General features: G+C 43.9%; 1 protein-coding gene across 1 annotated transcript in view; it reads right to left on the reverse strand.

The window, feature by feature from the left end:
* Nucleotides 1–16,981, reverse strand: part of PLXNA1 (plexin A1) — a 515,790-nt gene that overhangs the window by 209,212 nt on the left and 289,597 nt on the right. Inside the window, 1 exon segment of the mRNA XM_048489929.1 lies at nt 3,080–3,280. Coding sequence (XP_048345886.1) covers nt 3,080–3,280 — 201 coding nt within the window.

A 16,981-nucleotide genomic window follows, 5' to 3' on the forward strand; every position in this document is an offset into this window, starting at 1 on the left:
TGCTTCCAATTTAGCATGTGATACACAATATCCGCATCAGTTGCTATTCTTGCCTTTCTCCTTCCTTCCTCTTTGTCCACGCTCACTGTCTTCCTGGATCCTGTATTTATATCAATATCAAAAACAGAACAATGCAAAATTCCTGGGTTATTTTGCTACCCAAACCCCCAAGTCTCAAGTGACCTGATCTGTATTGCTTCTCTATCAGATGCGACGTATCGATTTATATATTGGAGGATTAAATCCAAACTCTAGCAGATACCAGTAACCTGGATTTCAGGATGAGTCAATAAATACAACCTCTATCCAATGTCTAAAATCAAGAAGGTCAACAGAAGGAGCACCCTAGCTGAGGTATCATCCACTCTCTTGATATAAACAAGGTGCAGGGTTGCCAGTAAACCAGACTTAAAAATCTACTTGCAGGATTTTTAGTTATAATTTTGCAGTTTGCATCTGTTTCCAACCATACTATTTCTGTAGCTGAGAATATTCCAACAGCATTCACTCTTCAGATAAAGAACCTTTCTGGTTGAGTACTTTTTCCTTGGTACGTGCAAACAACTGTTGCCAGAGAAGAAGAGGGAAATGGTGCTCTCCAAGATCTCTTGCCCTAAGTTTAGTCCAAGAAGGAAAAAAATACTGGCAGCAAGTGGACAAAGGAAACATCATCTGAAGCAAACATTACTTCTCCAATAATTTTGCAATGTCCCTCATACTGCCAAAGAGCAGAAGAACGGGGAATGCTGCTCACATTAGGCTATAAGCAACCTTTCACATTGTGAATGACAGGAAAAAAAATTAGAGGATTAAAACAGAGGCTGGAAATGGAGGGTCTGCTGTCAAATAAATGACTGAAGGTTGGAAGATGGCCCAACAGATTAGCCAAAGGAAAGCCATGCTCCATAGATGAAAGGAGTTTTGCTATCAGACCTCCCCCGCTGACAATATTGTGAACTTTCTGAATGGATCACATGAGATCACTCTGCTGGCCTGACAAAACTTATTTCCCAGCACAGCAGCTGTGATATGGTAGAAGTAGTGATAAGGGGGGAACCTGCAGCATTAGATGGTGAGCAGAACTGTTTAATCAGAAGAGCACCAACAAGACAACAAACTGTTATGCGCTATTCTAATGCAGAGTTACTAGCAGAGGCAAGAGATTCAGTGTCAGGGGGCTTTTAGGGAGATTCTGCATTGAGAAAAAAATTAGGAATAAAAACAGCAAGCCATATTGGGGGGGGGGGGGGGGTTGGTTTGTTTCGTTTTTGTTTTGCTATGGAGGCTAAACTATTATTTTAGGCATACTCCCAAATAATATTTCAAGAAACTCTGAAGAAACAGAGTTACACTTACCTATAACTGTAGTTCATTGAGTGGATTTCTATGCAGACACATATTGGGACTGTGGAAATCACTTCCACCCCCTCCCATCAAGTGACCATTTGCATGGGAATCTTCCCTCCCAAGGGGAGCGGGAGGGGAGCAAGTGCTCTTCAGAGATGAAGAGGAGACAAAAAACTTGAAAATCTTTCCATGGCAGGCGTGCGCAAGAGAAGTCCCAGTGTGGAGCACAGAACACCGACTCAATGAACTGTTTTGATACTTGATGACTGCAGCCAGAGTGGCAGTTGAAAGAACTGGGGAAATAAATCAGGAGAACATGCAACAATGGCAATTTAACAAGCTTGGTCAACAAAATACCTTCTCAAGAATGTAAAGATAAATTGGAAGCAGCAGTGACGTAGGAGGTTAAGAGCTCGTGTATCTAATCTGGAAGAACCAGGTTTGATTCTGCTGCCTGAGCTGTGGAGGCTTATCTGCGGAATTCAGATTAGCCTGTGCACTCCCACACACACCAGCTGGGTGACCTTGGGCTAGTCACAGCTTCTTGGAGCTCTCTCAGCCCCACCTACCTCACAGGGTGTTTGTTGTGAGGGGGGAAGGGCAAGGAGATTGTCAGCCCCTTTGAGTCTCCTGCAGGAGAGAAAGGGGGGATATCAATCCAAACTCTTCTTCTTCTTCTTCTAAATGGAAAATGTACTGCTCATATTATTTTTAAATGTAAAAGAAGCAACAGAATAAAACATATATTCCGGAAATGTTGTAAGCATAGAGAGAATTGTTAATATGTGTAAGTGGTAGTATTGTGAGAATTGTGCTGGGGGACAGAAGTTTATATTTTGACAGGTTTCATAACTGTCTAGAAAGCCATTTAGAAATGACTGAACACTAGATAATACCTTTGGTTGGCTGATTTATACCCTCATAGGGTACCATTCATACAACTCAGTTGGCTCTCTCAATAGATTCAGAATTGTAGTTAAGCTTAGTTTGTTTCTTAGTATCAATTTTTTTTCTGGTTATTTAACTGCTTTAAAAAATTGTGTGTGGAAAATAAAGGATAAAGCCAACTGCTGACAAGAAGGCTGGGCAGAAATGTTAGGAATATAACCTGGAGAAGTGTAGCTACCCTTGCATGAGCAGGTGGGAAGGTGTACAATGCTAGATATTCGCAAGAATTAACTAAAGTCTATTTGTAAAGTGGGATCAGTCCAAGTGTGGGCAGGGTACAGAGAAGGACAGGAGAATTCCTCTGGGACAGCAGCAAAGCTGGCTCAGGCCTAGGCATGTTTTTCTGGCTTTCATAAGCAAATTTCTTTGGAAATGCTCATAAAACACAGCACAGTCCCCTTGGGTAGCTTTGGCTCAGCGGCAGAGGAAGGAGGGGATGTTGATCCTGCACAGAACAATTTCACACAGCTGAAGGGAAAGAAAAACAGAAAGAATGGAGAATGGATAACACTGTAGAACCAAAAGGATCGGGATTCCTTCTCAGGCTACAAAGAATACAGTGAACACACATTTAAAGTCTTCTGATAAAGAATGACCGGTAGCAAGAAAACAACCAGAGTGACCTTTTACCTGAGATGCTGGTAGGAGGAAGACCCAGAAAGTGAAGTCTTTTGTGATAAGAAATCAGCATGTGGTTTTCTATCAGTTACTTGCACATCAGACCAAAGTGTGTATCAGAGACAAAGCATTTTTTTCAGAGGACAGTGACATGCAGTGGACTCACCGAGGTGTTCTGGCACTGGATGCTGGTGCTGTTAAAGCGCAGAGCAGTGACACGGGTGGGACTGCCAGGGATGTGGAAGATGCACTCATAATTGCGCTGTCCTGACTGTGGCTGTGGTAAATTTTTAGCTGTCAGGGTGATGGGTTTCACTACACCCACAGGGATATATATCTGGGTAGAGGGAAGGATCTGTGGGCAATCCTGTAAAAAGAGAGAAAGACAACTGGTTATGAAACAATTTGGATACAAGAGACAGCATGCCTGGAATTAAAAACACCAATTGTGGTCTTCATATTCAGTTTGTCCTGGCCAATACAAACCAGCCTAATTGAACACAACACACAAACTTTATCCGATACACAAGGCTTCTGCAAGAGTAAACCAAGAGCTCATAAAATATGTTCTTCAGGGACACATTCAACTGGCTACTCTTTCCCTATAAGTTTCCAGTTCCCATCAACCCCAAGTACTTTAGACAAGTGACTTGTCCTGCCTGCTGCATATTATATCTCAACTAGCAGTAAAGCCCATTTTAAAATGAAATAAAATGGGCTGTAGATTGGGGGGGGAGGAGCATGGGGGACTGCCACCCCCTTCCTCCTAGGAGTGTGCCCCCACATCAGAATCTGCCCCAGTCCCAGCCAGACTTATCCAAGGCTGTTGCTCCTCATCCTTTCCAGGTAGGCCGTGCTTTTTGCTTTGGATGTGGGGAGGGTTGTGCGGCAATGGGGAGGGTGCTGGAGGGCCTGGAGAGGAGGGAGGCTTCCTAATGCCTTTCCCCACTGGCCCAGATTGTTGTTTGAGGTGAGCTGAGGGTGACAGAGCAATGAGGAGACTGTGAGCGGGCCTAGCAGGGAGGGCAGCTTCCTACTGCCCTCCCTGCTGGGGCTAGCTTGCTCCTGGGTCAGGGGGAAGGCAGGTAGAGGGACTGATTGGAATGTGAGGGACTCACTTCCAACCAATGGGCATGCAGGACTCACTTCGTGAGTTCTGCTCATCCACTGGTTGGAAGTGAGTTGTCGACTCATTCCAACCCTTAGGCAATTATGTCTAAGGATGTTACCACTCCAACGATGTTACCTGCCAAGTCTCATTCTCTGTGCTTCTGCTGTCCTTGTCAAACAGATCTCCTCTACCAGGCTCCCACCCAACCAGCGCAACCCTCTCTCAACACTTGCTTCTTCCCCTATTCCATTCATGATACTGTCCTGCTTTGTTGGAAGTTTTCCATCAAAATGCTGCACACCACATAAATGCCACAGCCAGACTCCAGAATAGACATTGATACTTGACCCTCCGCTTTACAAGCTGCAAGGCGAGATTAACATTCAAAAATTTGCAAAGGTGGTCATGGCTTTCCTTATATGCATGCAAGTGAATATCTTTGGCAGTTCTGTAAACGTTCAGGAATAACCGCTACACAATGAACTCACATTTTTAGAACAGGAGTTTTAAACTTTTCACCCCATCCCAGGAAATAAAGGTAAGTTGAATCATGATGGACATTCAGGGTTTTTGGATCTAAAGCCTACAGTGCAAACTGCCTTGTTCTCGATAGTGGGAAAATATATTATCATAACAGAGCAGACCTTCACCCTGTTAACACTCACACAAACAATTTTTATTTGAACTGCATTCAGGGTCAATATGGCTCACAGCAGATGTTGCACAACTGGTGGCACATAAATACACATGTGCCTACTTGATTCAGTTGAGGCTCTTAGTTAATTTGAATAGGGGCAAGGGGAGCATGAATTGTTTGGAAAGGGAATAGTGGAGGCCATCAGCACTCATGAGATCACCCTTTCCTATAAGGAATGTCTTAGAAAGACACTATCTCCAAGGCCTGGAGTTAAATACAACCAAAAAGTTTACTGAATGACGTCGACCTAGTCACTTATTCTTTAACTGTCCTAACCTATCCCAGAGGGTTGCTACGAAGACAAAACAGAACAGAGAAAGTGAGAAGGACAACATGTGCCACAAATCGGTTTTCCCCTTTAAACATTACCTCACAGACAACAAGAATATTTAAACTAAAGGGTAGTGTGTGAATTGCCACATTAGGGATAAGGTGCAGCCTAGGTGATTCAACACTTGCCCGCCTCCTTTGTGAGCTATAAATGACAACTATGAAGAAGTATGACTTTGTCGTTCCAGGTGAGAGAGAAAAACATGATTAAGGTCTCTCTATTTAGAGACCCCCATGAAGCCGGAGCTGCAAAGCACCTGGCTGGCATCTGAAACCCTGCCAACAATTGATGGCCCTGGCTTTCTCAGCATGTCTGACCTAGAAAACCAGCTCTGTCCTAGAGAAAGGAAATCACCGGCAGGACTTGCATGAAGCCAAAGATCAATCATCAGGAATTTCACAGACCAGCATCTGGCTCTGCCTAAGCAGGACCCATCAGAATTTCCCACACACGCGAAGGAAAGATCATAACTATTAACTGACACAATTTGGGCTTATTGCTAACCTATCTGAGAATTCAGTTAGCCCACAGTTATGGTGTTATTATCCCTTCAGCAAGTAGCTTTTCTGTCCCTTGGCTAGGCAAAGGGGGGGGGGGGAATTATTGCAAGGTACAAGAGAGCAAGGAGAGAATAGAAATAAATAGGGGCAACCTCCTTCCCCCTGGCCCCAAAAAACAGACAGTGCTAAATCACAGCAGGGTTCCCCACTGGAAACAATTGCCTGATGCAATCCCCAAGTGGGTGAACCTGGGCCTAGGCGCAAAGATCTGCCTGCTTTAAATAATAGGGAGACAAAAGAATAACATGTTTTGAAGCAAACTGTTGAGAAACTGTGTGTTGTTTAGGTACCCACAGGCATAGTCACCAGAGACTCCAATAGAGGGCGAGCCGACTCTATTCCCCCTGCTTATGGATAAGTTTAGCCCTAGTCATGGATGCTAATTCCAGTAAACAGTGCTTGTAGCAGATGCAGAAACAAGCAACAAGGGACATGTTTATGCCAAGAGCTAATCACAAGTATACAAGGCCTGGACACCTCACAGTGCTTTGCAAATGCTCATTAAGTCTCCCAAATACTTTTTCCTCCACCGTGTATAAAAATACAGGGCACCAACCAACCAACCAACCAACCAGCCCAGAGAAGCTTGCCATCTCCCAGGACAAAAGCAAATTTGGATTTGGAAATCAAAATCTCCCCCTTGCCACTGTCCCCTCACCCATGCCAAATTTCATCTTCTTGATTTTTCACAACTTCCCCACCCCCTCACAGCTTTGAATGGGTTGATTCTATAGACTGATGCACAGAAACTGCACACCGCAGCTCTTTCTGGGGTGGCCAGGCCAAAGTGACTATATGTACATGAACAAATGCCACAGGAACACATGCAGTGCCTGAACATGCATACACAGCACTCTAATACAAAATGTGTATTTGTAGCTGCCTAGGCAAATATAATGCATGAACTAGCATCCATTCTCTCTCGCAAAACACGCACACATTTTGCTGACTGTTTTTCGAGCCGGAGCCCGTTCAGCCTTGCTCCGTCACATGTTTGGTGTCTGGAGGGAGCAATGTCTCATCCAGCAAAAATTCTGCCCTGCTAAAAACAGGAAGCACCTGGTGCTTCGAAGCTTTTCTAAAGAGTGTTGTGGCTCAGCACTCCATGACGCTGGGCTCAGGAGAAATGGCTGTGATGTTGGCTAGGTCTCTTCCAGCTGTTCCCTGCATTGTAACAGCTAATTCCAAGGGCTAATGAGAATACCCTCCTTCCCCAGGCTCCAAGTGCTTGCTGTCGCCATAGCCAGGCCTGCATATTTTTACAATGCCTGTTCTTGCACAATGCAAGCATCAAAACTTGGGAAGAATGTGGAGTGCAGAGAACTTAGGAAGAATTCAGAGTGTGGGGAACGTCAGCATTGAACTTAAAAAGTTGCCAGTTGCCAGTTCTTATTCCAAACAAACGTTTAAGAAGATCTCCTGCTGAGGTGTTCTTTTTCACTTTGGGGACATCTCAGGTCTGGTCTAAATGTTACATTTGGCATGGTGCTGCAGTTTGATTGTGGCAACTGCCACATGTGTAGAACACTGCATTCTGTAATGTGTTGCATGGCAAGTTCATGTTTTAGACTATTTTATCCTGACAGCTGGTCGATTTGTTCCACCTCCCCCCCCCCCCCAAATACACACACACCTATGTCCTCTGTCCCATCCACTGTTAACTTCCCAACAGCAGTTGTCAATGTTGTTTCCAAAGGTTTTGCCCTTGTGGAACCGGGCTACTGTCTTAAATATATTAAAACAAATGTGGTTCACCAGATTAGAAGTCCACCACTCATTTGGAGGAGTGGGGAATCAGACCTGGTTCTCCAGATCAGAGTCCACCACTCTTAACCACAAACAAAAGTGGGATTACTTTTGATAGCAGAGGAATCTGCAGGTGGGCTTCCTAAGCCTGGCCTGGTTCTCTAAATATCATTATTGCCCTTAATTATGGTTCCTATACCTCTCTTTTCTTCTCCTTTCTGCCCACAACTAAAAATTTTACCAAAAAAAATCAAATATTGTAATTACAAATGCAAGTCCGTGTGGCAAATTTGTATATAAATGGCCCAATTTTTTTAATAGTATACAGAATATTAAAACAAATCTTCCTGACACATTGTAAAATCCATATTCTCTAGAAATACTAGAATAATGGTGATTTGAGTTGATGCCCCTTTGTTCAGCTGTTTCAGCTACTTTCCCATCCCACCAGATGACAAATTATTAATACCAATTTAAAAGATGCGGAGGAGAACTGAAAACTTCCCGAGGCCACTCTGTTGCTGATTGCTCAGGGGTACCCGAGTTAGTCTGTTATAGCAAAATAAAACAAAATTTCAGTGGCACCTTCAAGACTAATAACATTTTTTTTAATATAAGATTTTGTGAGTCACAGCTCACTTCGTCACAGCTCACTTCCTCAGCACCAAACTGCTTACTTGCAAGGGTAACCACAGAAAATGGGAGAGTTGGGGAAAATGTGGCATGATAATTCAGCACAAAAAAATAGTACTCTGTGAAGCACTCAATTCTCTCCTCTGCCCTCAAAAAGTAAGTACCCAGATATATGCTTTTATTTAGGAAATCATTTCTTATAATGTCTAAATATCAAACTATTTGGAATTTAAAAAATAAAAGATGGGATGGGATGGGATGGGATGTTTTAATCCATTTGATCTTAACAGTGATCTGACTACGTGCTGATTCTTGTGGGAGAGCAAAGAAAAAGGTCTCTAAGGCTCTCAGGATACATAATTCACATATGCAGCAAACAAGATGGGCACATTAGCTGTTCCCAAGTAAAGTGAACAATAGTCTTGACTCCCCGTTGCTTTCACACATTCCTGCTCTTCTTTTCTTTCGCTCTATCCTATTTATATCACTTCTTCCCTCTGAGGAGCTCAAGACTGTACACACATTTCTCTCCTCCACTTTATCCTCACATCAACACTGTCATGTAGATTGGGCTGACAGAAAGTGACTACCCCAACATCACCCTTCAGTGACCATCATGGCTGATTGGGGAATTAATCCTGGAGCTTCCCAGTGTGAGGTCTTTTCCGCATGGATTTTTTCTATCAGTTCTGGTCCCATGCTGCTTTGGTTTATCCCAATCGCTGCCCACACTTTTCAGCCTTTAGTTTTCATGTGTGTATGCATACGTGTGGGCAAGCACGTGTGCTGTCTTTATCCTTGTTCTTTTGGGACCATTTTTACCCATATCTTTTTCTGGAAGTTGATTTGGAGTTGCCTTTTCCCTCAGGCATAATGTTTCTATTTTTTTTCATCCTTCCCACTCCTACCTACCTCTAGCCTACTTTTCAATGACTGAACTATCGTCATCATCAAACCACTCACCCCCCCACCCCCACAGATAATTGATTTTGTTTTCAATTTTTTTAACAGCATTAAAATATCGAAATATTGCTGTAGCATTGTAATGATACGTTTAGCAGGTTCTGTGATTTGCCAGCTTTCATTTAACAAACAACAGTATTAAGTCTCTAGCCCTTTCCATTGTGGAGATATACATTTTTCCCTTATATCTTTGGCCCTTTCCCCACTTACCTTAAGCCCCGCGCTACTCTCCTCAAGTAGAGCGGGGTACAGCTGCACTCCCCACTTCAGGGGCGGCGAGAACGTAGCCGCCCCGACGCTGCCTCTCTCGCGCCCCCTCAGCGCACGTAATTCCTGGCGCCTTTTGAAATGGTGCCTTTTGATGACCCCGCGCTCTACGCGGGGTCGTGGGGAAGCTGGGGCGCGCACCAGGAATTGTGCGTGCTGGGAATTGCGCGCAGCAACCCTCGGACAAGGGTAAGTGAAGAAAGGACCTTTGAAAGGGAAAAAGCTAGAGACTTACCTTTTTTTTAAAAAAAGGAAAACTGGGGATTTAAAGAGCCTGCTAAACCTATCATTACAATGCTATATTGCCATTTTAGTTCCTTTTAAAAAAATGAAGTTATTTTATCAACAGAAGCATTTGCAAAAATACAAAAGGGACACTGTGACACCTCCAATGATGACAGCCCCCTTTCCTAAAAATTCTGATCATTTAAAGTGCACGTGGAAAAACATAAACTGACTCCACAACTGTAAAAATGCAGAGGGAGGGCAAATATGCCAAAGAACTGTGCCCAAACTGATTCCAGTACTTGTGGATGGACTGGCAAGAAAATCAGTAGTAAGTTATCAATAGGAACTACATTGTTATAGAGTTAAAATTCTTCAGCAACACAAAAAGTACAGATTAAAAAAGAAAAGCAGCAAAGAGCCCACCAGCGGTAAAGGGAGAGGGGAAATGGCAAACATGAGGGGAATAAGTGGAAAATTGCCCTGTGTGGAAGCTCTGTGGTGCTGTGAATGCCTTTGCATTTGTAGAGACAATGAAATCAAATCAGGAAATCACACCCACACAGAAGTAATTTATATCGGCTCTACTAAAGATTCCCACTGGCCTTCTTTTTGAAGAACTGCAGTTGCCTCTGGCCAATATCACAAGAGCACCTCTAACTTTCTGTTTCAAACACAGCAGATAAGTAGCAAATGCTTGCTGCACCTTTTCTTTACCAATACAAATTTGATAGATAATGAATACACAGAAAACTATACACAGAGGGTTAAGTGGGTTTTAAGTGGGTGCTGAACACAAGGAGTTTTCCTCTACACTTCTCCATCCAAAACCACAAGTTGGATGGTTTGCAATTTAGCCCAACTAAAGCTTGCCTAAAATAGTTCTAAGTATTAATCCTGCATTGATGAAAGAACAGCGATCCCCAGGAGGAAGATGCATCCCTGCCAGTAATCCAGCCCCAAACATAAACATGAGACATCAAGACGAGATGTGCTGGCATCCTCTCCACAGTCAGAAACCCTCGTTTGGACATTAGCTTTGCCTCTTTGGAAGCCGCAAGAGCCACAAGCTGTTTGTGGCGAAAAACCAAGGCCTCTTTATCTTATCCAGTGCAGCCAGCCAATAAGAACAGTGGTATTTTGTCTGCCCTGCTTCCCTCCAGAACGGGGGACTGGAGACCACATCCAATGGGAAAAACAATTCTCCAAACATCATACAACCAAGCACAGGGATGTCCGCTTTTGAATCCACAGTTTGACTATCATCTAACCCATTTAGTGCCATGGCACAGACTGCTCTGTTAAAAGGCACATGGGCACAGCAGAACTTCTTCATCTGTCAGCTGGCAGTTTTAGCTCAGCATGAGTAGACAGTATATTGTGCTACTCTGCTGTAGGTGATTTACCCCACACCTTCACAGTTGTGCTCTGCCAAGCCAGTCATCCCTGTACACAGCTTAAAGAGACTGTGGCTTGACTTAGTACTGTGTTAAGTCAAGACCTGTTCCTTCCTTCCTTTTCTTTTCTGGCACTTTGCAGATCTCCTGGCTTCAAGTTCAAACTATTTCTTACATATGAGATCTGTGACACAGTCCAACCAAAAGCAGAATCACACCCTTCTAAGGCTACGGAAGTCAATGGGTTTAGGACATGGAAACTTTTGTTTAGGAGCGCAAAATGTTCTTGATCGCTAAAAAGTATGTGAGGGGACACAAATCAGATCAGGATTATGGCACCAGGGATGCACGGGAACGTAGGATGTACGTGTGCTCACTGTAACGTGTGAACAGGGCTGATGGTGTGCACACGACCTGAAATCAGGCAAGGGGAGGAAACAACGCCTTAGAGGAAGAAGATGCTGGTGTGCAACAGCAGCCATTGAGGTCGCTTTAGGTTGTGGCTGTCGAGCCACATCTCAGCCTTGTTGACACCACCTTGTCCACGTCCCAAATCTGGGACATAGTGATGCAGCTGCTCTTTAGGTCTGCCCCAACACTAACAACAAGATTTAGTTACAGGCTTCACATTGCAGAAAAGAGACCAGACACAGCACACTTTACCAGCTGGTGTGCATCCTTCCTCTTCCTTCAAAGTACCTCCTCAAGGAGACGGACTCTCTCCCCTCGCTTCCCTCATTTTCAGTAGAGGAAAAGAAAAGTTGTTTATCTTCTGCAAGCCAGGTTGCCAATAACGCTTCACTGCCGCACTGTCTTCTACAGAAGCTCAATGGGAAGGGAAGAAAACCACACTGTTTTCCCACAGAGAACTTGTGGGAGGAAGGGAAGGATTGTTTCCCTTTGCACCAGGCTTTGTAGAAAGAAGCAGCCGCAAGGTGCCACTTTGTAGCTTTCGCATAAAGCCTTGATTTCTCTGAGTTCTCTGCATATACTAGAGCATTCTGGGAAGACAGAGCTCAGTCATGACTACATATAATGGACTTGACTAGTATGTCAGCCAAAATATCCAGAGTCCCATTTGAGTGAATCTACTGTATGTGATGTGAACGTCTGAAAATGTGCCACTGCAACTGCATTTTCTGAACACTTGACTCCTTCTCAGGGGTGAACTGTTATAAAATGGCACCCAGGGCATGCCCCAAGGGCCATGCCCCTCTCACACAGCTGTGCCCCCCTACAGCCACCCCCCCCCCCACAGACAAGGCAAGTGGAGCACATCCAGCAACTCACTCACCCCATGCTCTGCCCTGTCAGCAAGCGGGTGGGCGGTATTAGAGGCAGATGGCAGAAGAGGCAGCGAGTGACCAGGAGTGGGCGGGCAAGCAGATCAACTTGCCAATGTGGGGACACAAGCACACATGTCAGGTGGAGAGTGCAGGCGAGCCTCTGGAGTTAGCAGGTGTGGCAATGTACCCGCTCCCTTGCAGGGCTGCTGTTGGGAGAAGTGGACTAAGTGGGGGGCCCTCGCCAAGGCCGATAGTGCCCTCCTCCTGGCCTGGGGGAGGGAGACACCAGAAGGCTGTGTGGGCACCCTGAGCCAGGCCAGGTGGGCGAGCAGCGCAAGTGGTGCCTGGGGCACTGGGGCCCTCCCCTCCTACAGTATATCTCTGCTCCTTCTGTAAAATCGTGAATATTGTGATAACCTATACGTAACCAAGTTGTTTGAATTCAGTGACAGTTCTTGCTTTGCATGGATTTTTCATTCTCTGCAGTAGATGTATGGATAGATTTGTTAGATAGTTTAGCAACATCCAGCCTCCTTGTTCCCATCTGTTAAATGACACAATTTTCTAGAATGTCTTCTAAACATTTGATTCCTTAACAACACACTTATACACTTGTAGCTTGATACGTAGGCTGGAAATATCTCCTTCATTTGGCAATCGGTTCTTGCCTGTGACACATTTGGAGTCTTAATAGTGTAAAGATCATTTGTGCTTGGCCTAATGTCGTATAAAGATGTAGTGCTGGATGGCAGGGAAGTTGTAAGCACAAAGAATCAATGATCTTCAATGAGCAATAGTCTATCTAGTACCACTTTATCACCAGTTTGCCCCCAGAAAAAGGGCTCCACCCTTTGATCATGGTAGGCCCACTGGACTCTGTTCCTAGCACCCTGGCCAGGTTTATTGTCTTCTAGGAGCTCACAACCTGGTAGGTCTTAGACATCCTCTATCAGTGAGTGCAAAGCAGTCAGTTAAAATTCCCAAAATGTCCTCTGCATTTCCCCAAGGGGCTTTTCAGGGGAATCTGTAATACACAACATGTAACTGCCTTACTAATCTTACAACAAAAGTTATTTAGTTGAAATTATAAAAATAAACAAGACATTATATTAAAAGTCAAAATACAGGTTGTATCTAATAAATTATCAACCACATACAAAACTGCTACACCTTATTCTGTCCATGATGGAAAACAGATGAGAAAGAAAAAATGTCTCTGTAAGAAAGAAAGATAAGATCAATCTCTCCAGCAACCGATAGGTTTTGACTCAAAACCCAAAGGGAATTCGGGGAATTTTACCTGAATAATAAAATATACTTTTGCCTTATTTTGCACCATTGGTCTTGGCCTTACTTTTTCACCTCCTATGATTGGTGTGGCCCTTTTATTTCTCCTTGTGTAAAGCACCATCAACTAAAGGCAACCGAGTAGGATTTTTAAGGCCAGAGATGTTCAGAAGTAGTTTGCTATGGCTTTTCCCTGCTTAATGACCCTGGAAGGCATTCCTTGGTTGTCATGTGGCAAAGGCATTACTCCTCAGTGAGGAACTATTTTTCCTGGAACAAAACCTGAAATTTGCTAGGATGAGGTGCTCACTTCATGAGATATCCCAGGCCATTTCACAAGGGAAATAGCTGTCCAGGTATATACTGTTAAATAGAACAACAGACATCTTGGTGCTTGAAAATGTATATTCGACCCCATGTCTTGGTTCTTGTGCCTATAAGATAGTGCTTTTTTTCTTGCCTTGCTCACTGGGTTCTTTTGCCCTGAGTACACACTTTGACACCAAATCTATAAAAAGGAATTCCTACTTACCTCCCACATAAACAGTCCATACCAATACAACAGATGTTCATGCTGACAGTATGCTAGTCTGGATGAATAATAGCCAGTCTCCTTTGGTTCTTTCCTGGAGGGTCCATACCTCCCAGACATGATAAAGGGTGGGGCGAAAACAAGGGAGGGACTTAATTGTTCGTCATCAGATGTGCAACTTCTCCATTGTGGACCTGGAGCTTGTCAGCTTGGAGAGGTTCAAAGCAAGAGGTGCCAATAGGAATTCACACAGGAAGAGGGAAGTGAAAAATAGCGCTGAGGGCACCTATGTTGGGAGTTTTGAATGGGACTCATCTCATGCTGCATAAGCGCAGCCAAGTTGGCCATAGCTGAACACAGAGCAATATACCAAGAACAGAACCGTGTTCTGCAATGTAATATACAAAAGGAGAGAAGCCAAGCAAGGAAGCAATAGGAGCTAAAAATAAGCACGGCAGTCTCCACGCAGCTTCTCACTCAAAGGCTGAGTAAATTGAATTGTGCCAAGCACAAGGGGAATGTATTAGTTATCAAGCTATAAGAATGCATAATGGCTTGTAGGTCCTAAAATGAGATTAAGGAGGTGGGGCCATAGCTCAGTGGTGCAGCACAAGCTTTGGGAACATAATGTTCCAGAGTCAATCCATGGATGTCCAGATCTTGGGGAGTAGAAGAAGAAGAAGAAGAGTTTGGATTTATATCTCCCCTTTCTCTCCTGCAGGAGACTTAAAGGGGCTTACAATCTCCTTGCCCTTCCCCCCTCACAACAAACACCCTGTGAGGGAGGTGGGGCTGAGAGAGCTCCGAGAAGCTGTGACTAGCCCAAGGTCACCCAGCTGGCACGTGTGGGAGTGCACCGGCTAATCTGAATTCCCCAGATAAGCCTCCACAGCTCAGGTGGCAGAGCTGGGAATCAAACCCGGTTCCTCCAGATTAGATACACGAGCTCTTAACCTCCTACGCCACTGCTGCTCCTAGGAAAGTCCTAGGAAAGATATCTGAGACCTTGGAGAATGGGCTGCCCATTCAAGGCGATAATACAGAGCTAGATAAATCAATGGCATGAACTGATATAAGGCCTGATATAAGCCTTAATGTGTTCATGAAACAGAAGAGACAGAAGTTTTCTCTTGAAATAAGATGAAAGAGGTCAGACAGTCATGAAAGAATACGTAAATGCTTTCTAAAATGAAAGCGCTAGGCTACCTGCCTGTCTTAGAACCTATTTCTGAACTTGGCTCCAGAATACAGATTTTAAAAATTCACATAATAGGGCCGCCTACAGATAAGGAAAATGTTCTACAAAGTCAGAAAAACCATGAATCCTTCAAAAAAATTAAGGTCATTAAATAATTCTGTCCAAGGTCTTGTGAGACTACATTGTGAGAGCACTGTTCGCCTAGCAACTCCGACACGACACCTCTTAGGTCTTTCTTTTTTAAAGTAAGGATTAGCTGAGCAGTGAGAGAAAAGGTATGATTTGGAGGGTTGGAGAGGCTGGGTGAAAAGCGGGCAATAAAAGGGGTGGGGGAGAAAAAAAGTGTCCAAGAAAAGAAATGAGGAGTGGCACAAGAAGGGTTGAATCAGGGCCAGAAGGGGAGGAGGGTAAAGGCTACGAATAGTGGATGGGTGGGGCCATGGGCATGGAGGAGGATGACAAAGCAGGGAAGGGGGAAATGAAGACCAGCAGGGGAGAATGACCACAAATAGGGGTTGAGAAACAGATCAAGTAAAATATAATGGAGAGGAGTATCAATGGATATGGGAGGAAATGAGATGTCTGCTCCTTAGCTGGTCCCCTACTTGTCCCAGTTTACTAGTATATCCAGGTGGCTATACAGCATCAAGGAAAATGAATTCTGCACATGTTCAAATATGCTCGTATCTTATAATTAGTTTACATGTTCTAGGGATATGGGCTTCAAGCTGGAACTGAGCACTGAAGGGAAATAAAGCACTGAACTGAGTACTGAAGGGAAATGAAGCTCTGAAGGGAATAGTAAATGACAGGGTAAAAACATGAAAAGGTGGTTTCGATAACACTGGGTACCATATACCCAAATAATCCCCCTATATCCAAGTGATCTCAGGGTACACTAAGAACATAAGAAAGAGCCTGCTGGATCGAACCAGAGTCCATCTAGTCCAGCACTCTGCTACTTGCAGTGGCCCACCAGATGCTATTTGAGGGCAGATGATACTGCCAGTTAGGGCTAGGTCTGCTCAGCACCTTGCTGAGTAACTTCCTGTGAACCCCATGTAGATCATGACAGAAGAAAGGTGGGATATAGATGCAATAAAATAAATTATCTCTTGAATCTCTTCTCTATTTCCTTTAATTACAAAAGATCAATTGGGAAACACTCTCAAACGGGAAAAGAGAAAAGAAATTAAACTACCTGGAACGGCTTAAATCAGAACTTGGGGGAAGGGGGGCTAGACACGACAATTTACACAGCTGTTACAATAAAAAAACTTTCCCTGTCTCCCCACCCCACCCCCACCCCGCATTCTGACCTTTTGGCCTTGAGGTGCCAGAACAGGATATACAACTTACTGGGGAAAAGAAGAGGTGCTTCCTAGGCCAGGTACATCACCCAATAAAAAACACTGATGAATTCTCAAGAAAGCCTACTGGATTTAGTACATATATATTCTTAAATTTTTTAATGAACAAATAAAACTCTTGCTTCTTGCAGTAGTTCATTCAAATAGGAAAAGGAAAGAAGGCAGGTCAGACAGTGCCTGGTATGATTCACAATTCTGATACAAGAACGAATATTATTATTAAACTTGGATTTTTTTTAAAAAAGTAAACATTAATTTTTAAAAACATTTTAAAAACTTTTTAAAACATTTTAAAAACATTTTTAACACCCTCAGGCTCCAAAGTAGTGCAGCAGTGGCGTAGGAGGTTAAGAGCTCGTGTATCTAATCTGGAGGAACCGGGTTTGATTCCCAGCTCTGCCACCTGAGCTGTGGAGGCTTATCTGGGGAATTCAGATTAGCCGGTGCACTCCCACACATGCCAGC

This window comes from Sphaerodactylus townsendi, linkage group LG03 (assembly GCF_021028975.2).
Source record: "Sphaerodactylus townsendi isolate TG3544 linkage group LG03, MPM_Stown_v2.3, whole genome shotgun sequence".
In the NCBI taxonomy this organism is placed as follows: domain Eukaryota; kingdom Metazoa; phylum Chordata; class Lepidosauria; order Squamata; family Sphaerodactylidae; genus Sphaerodactylus; species Sphaerodactylus townsendi.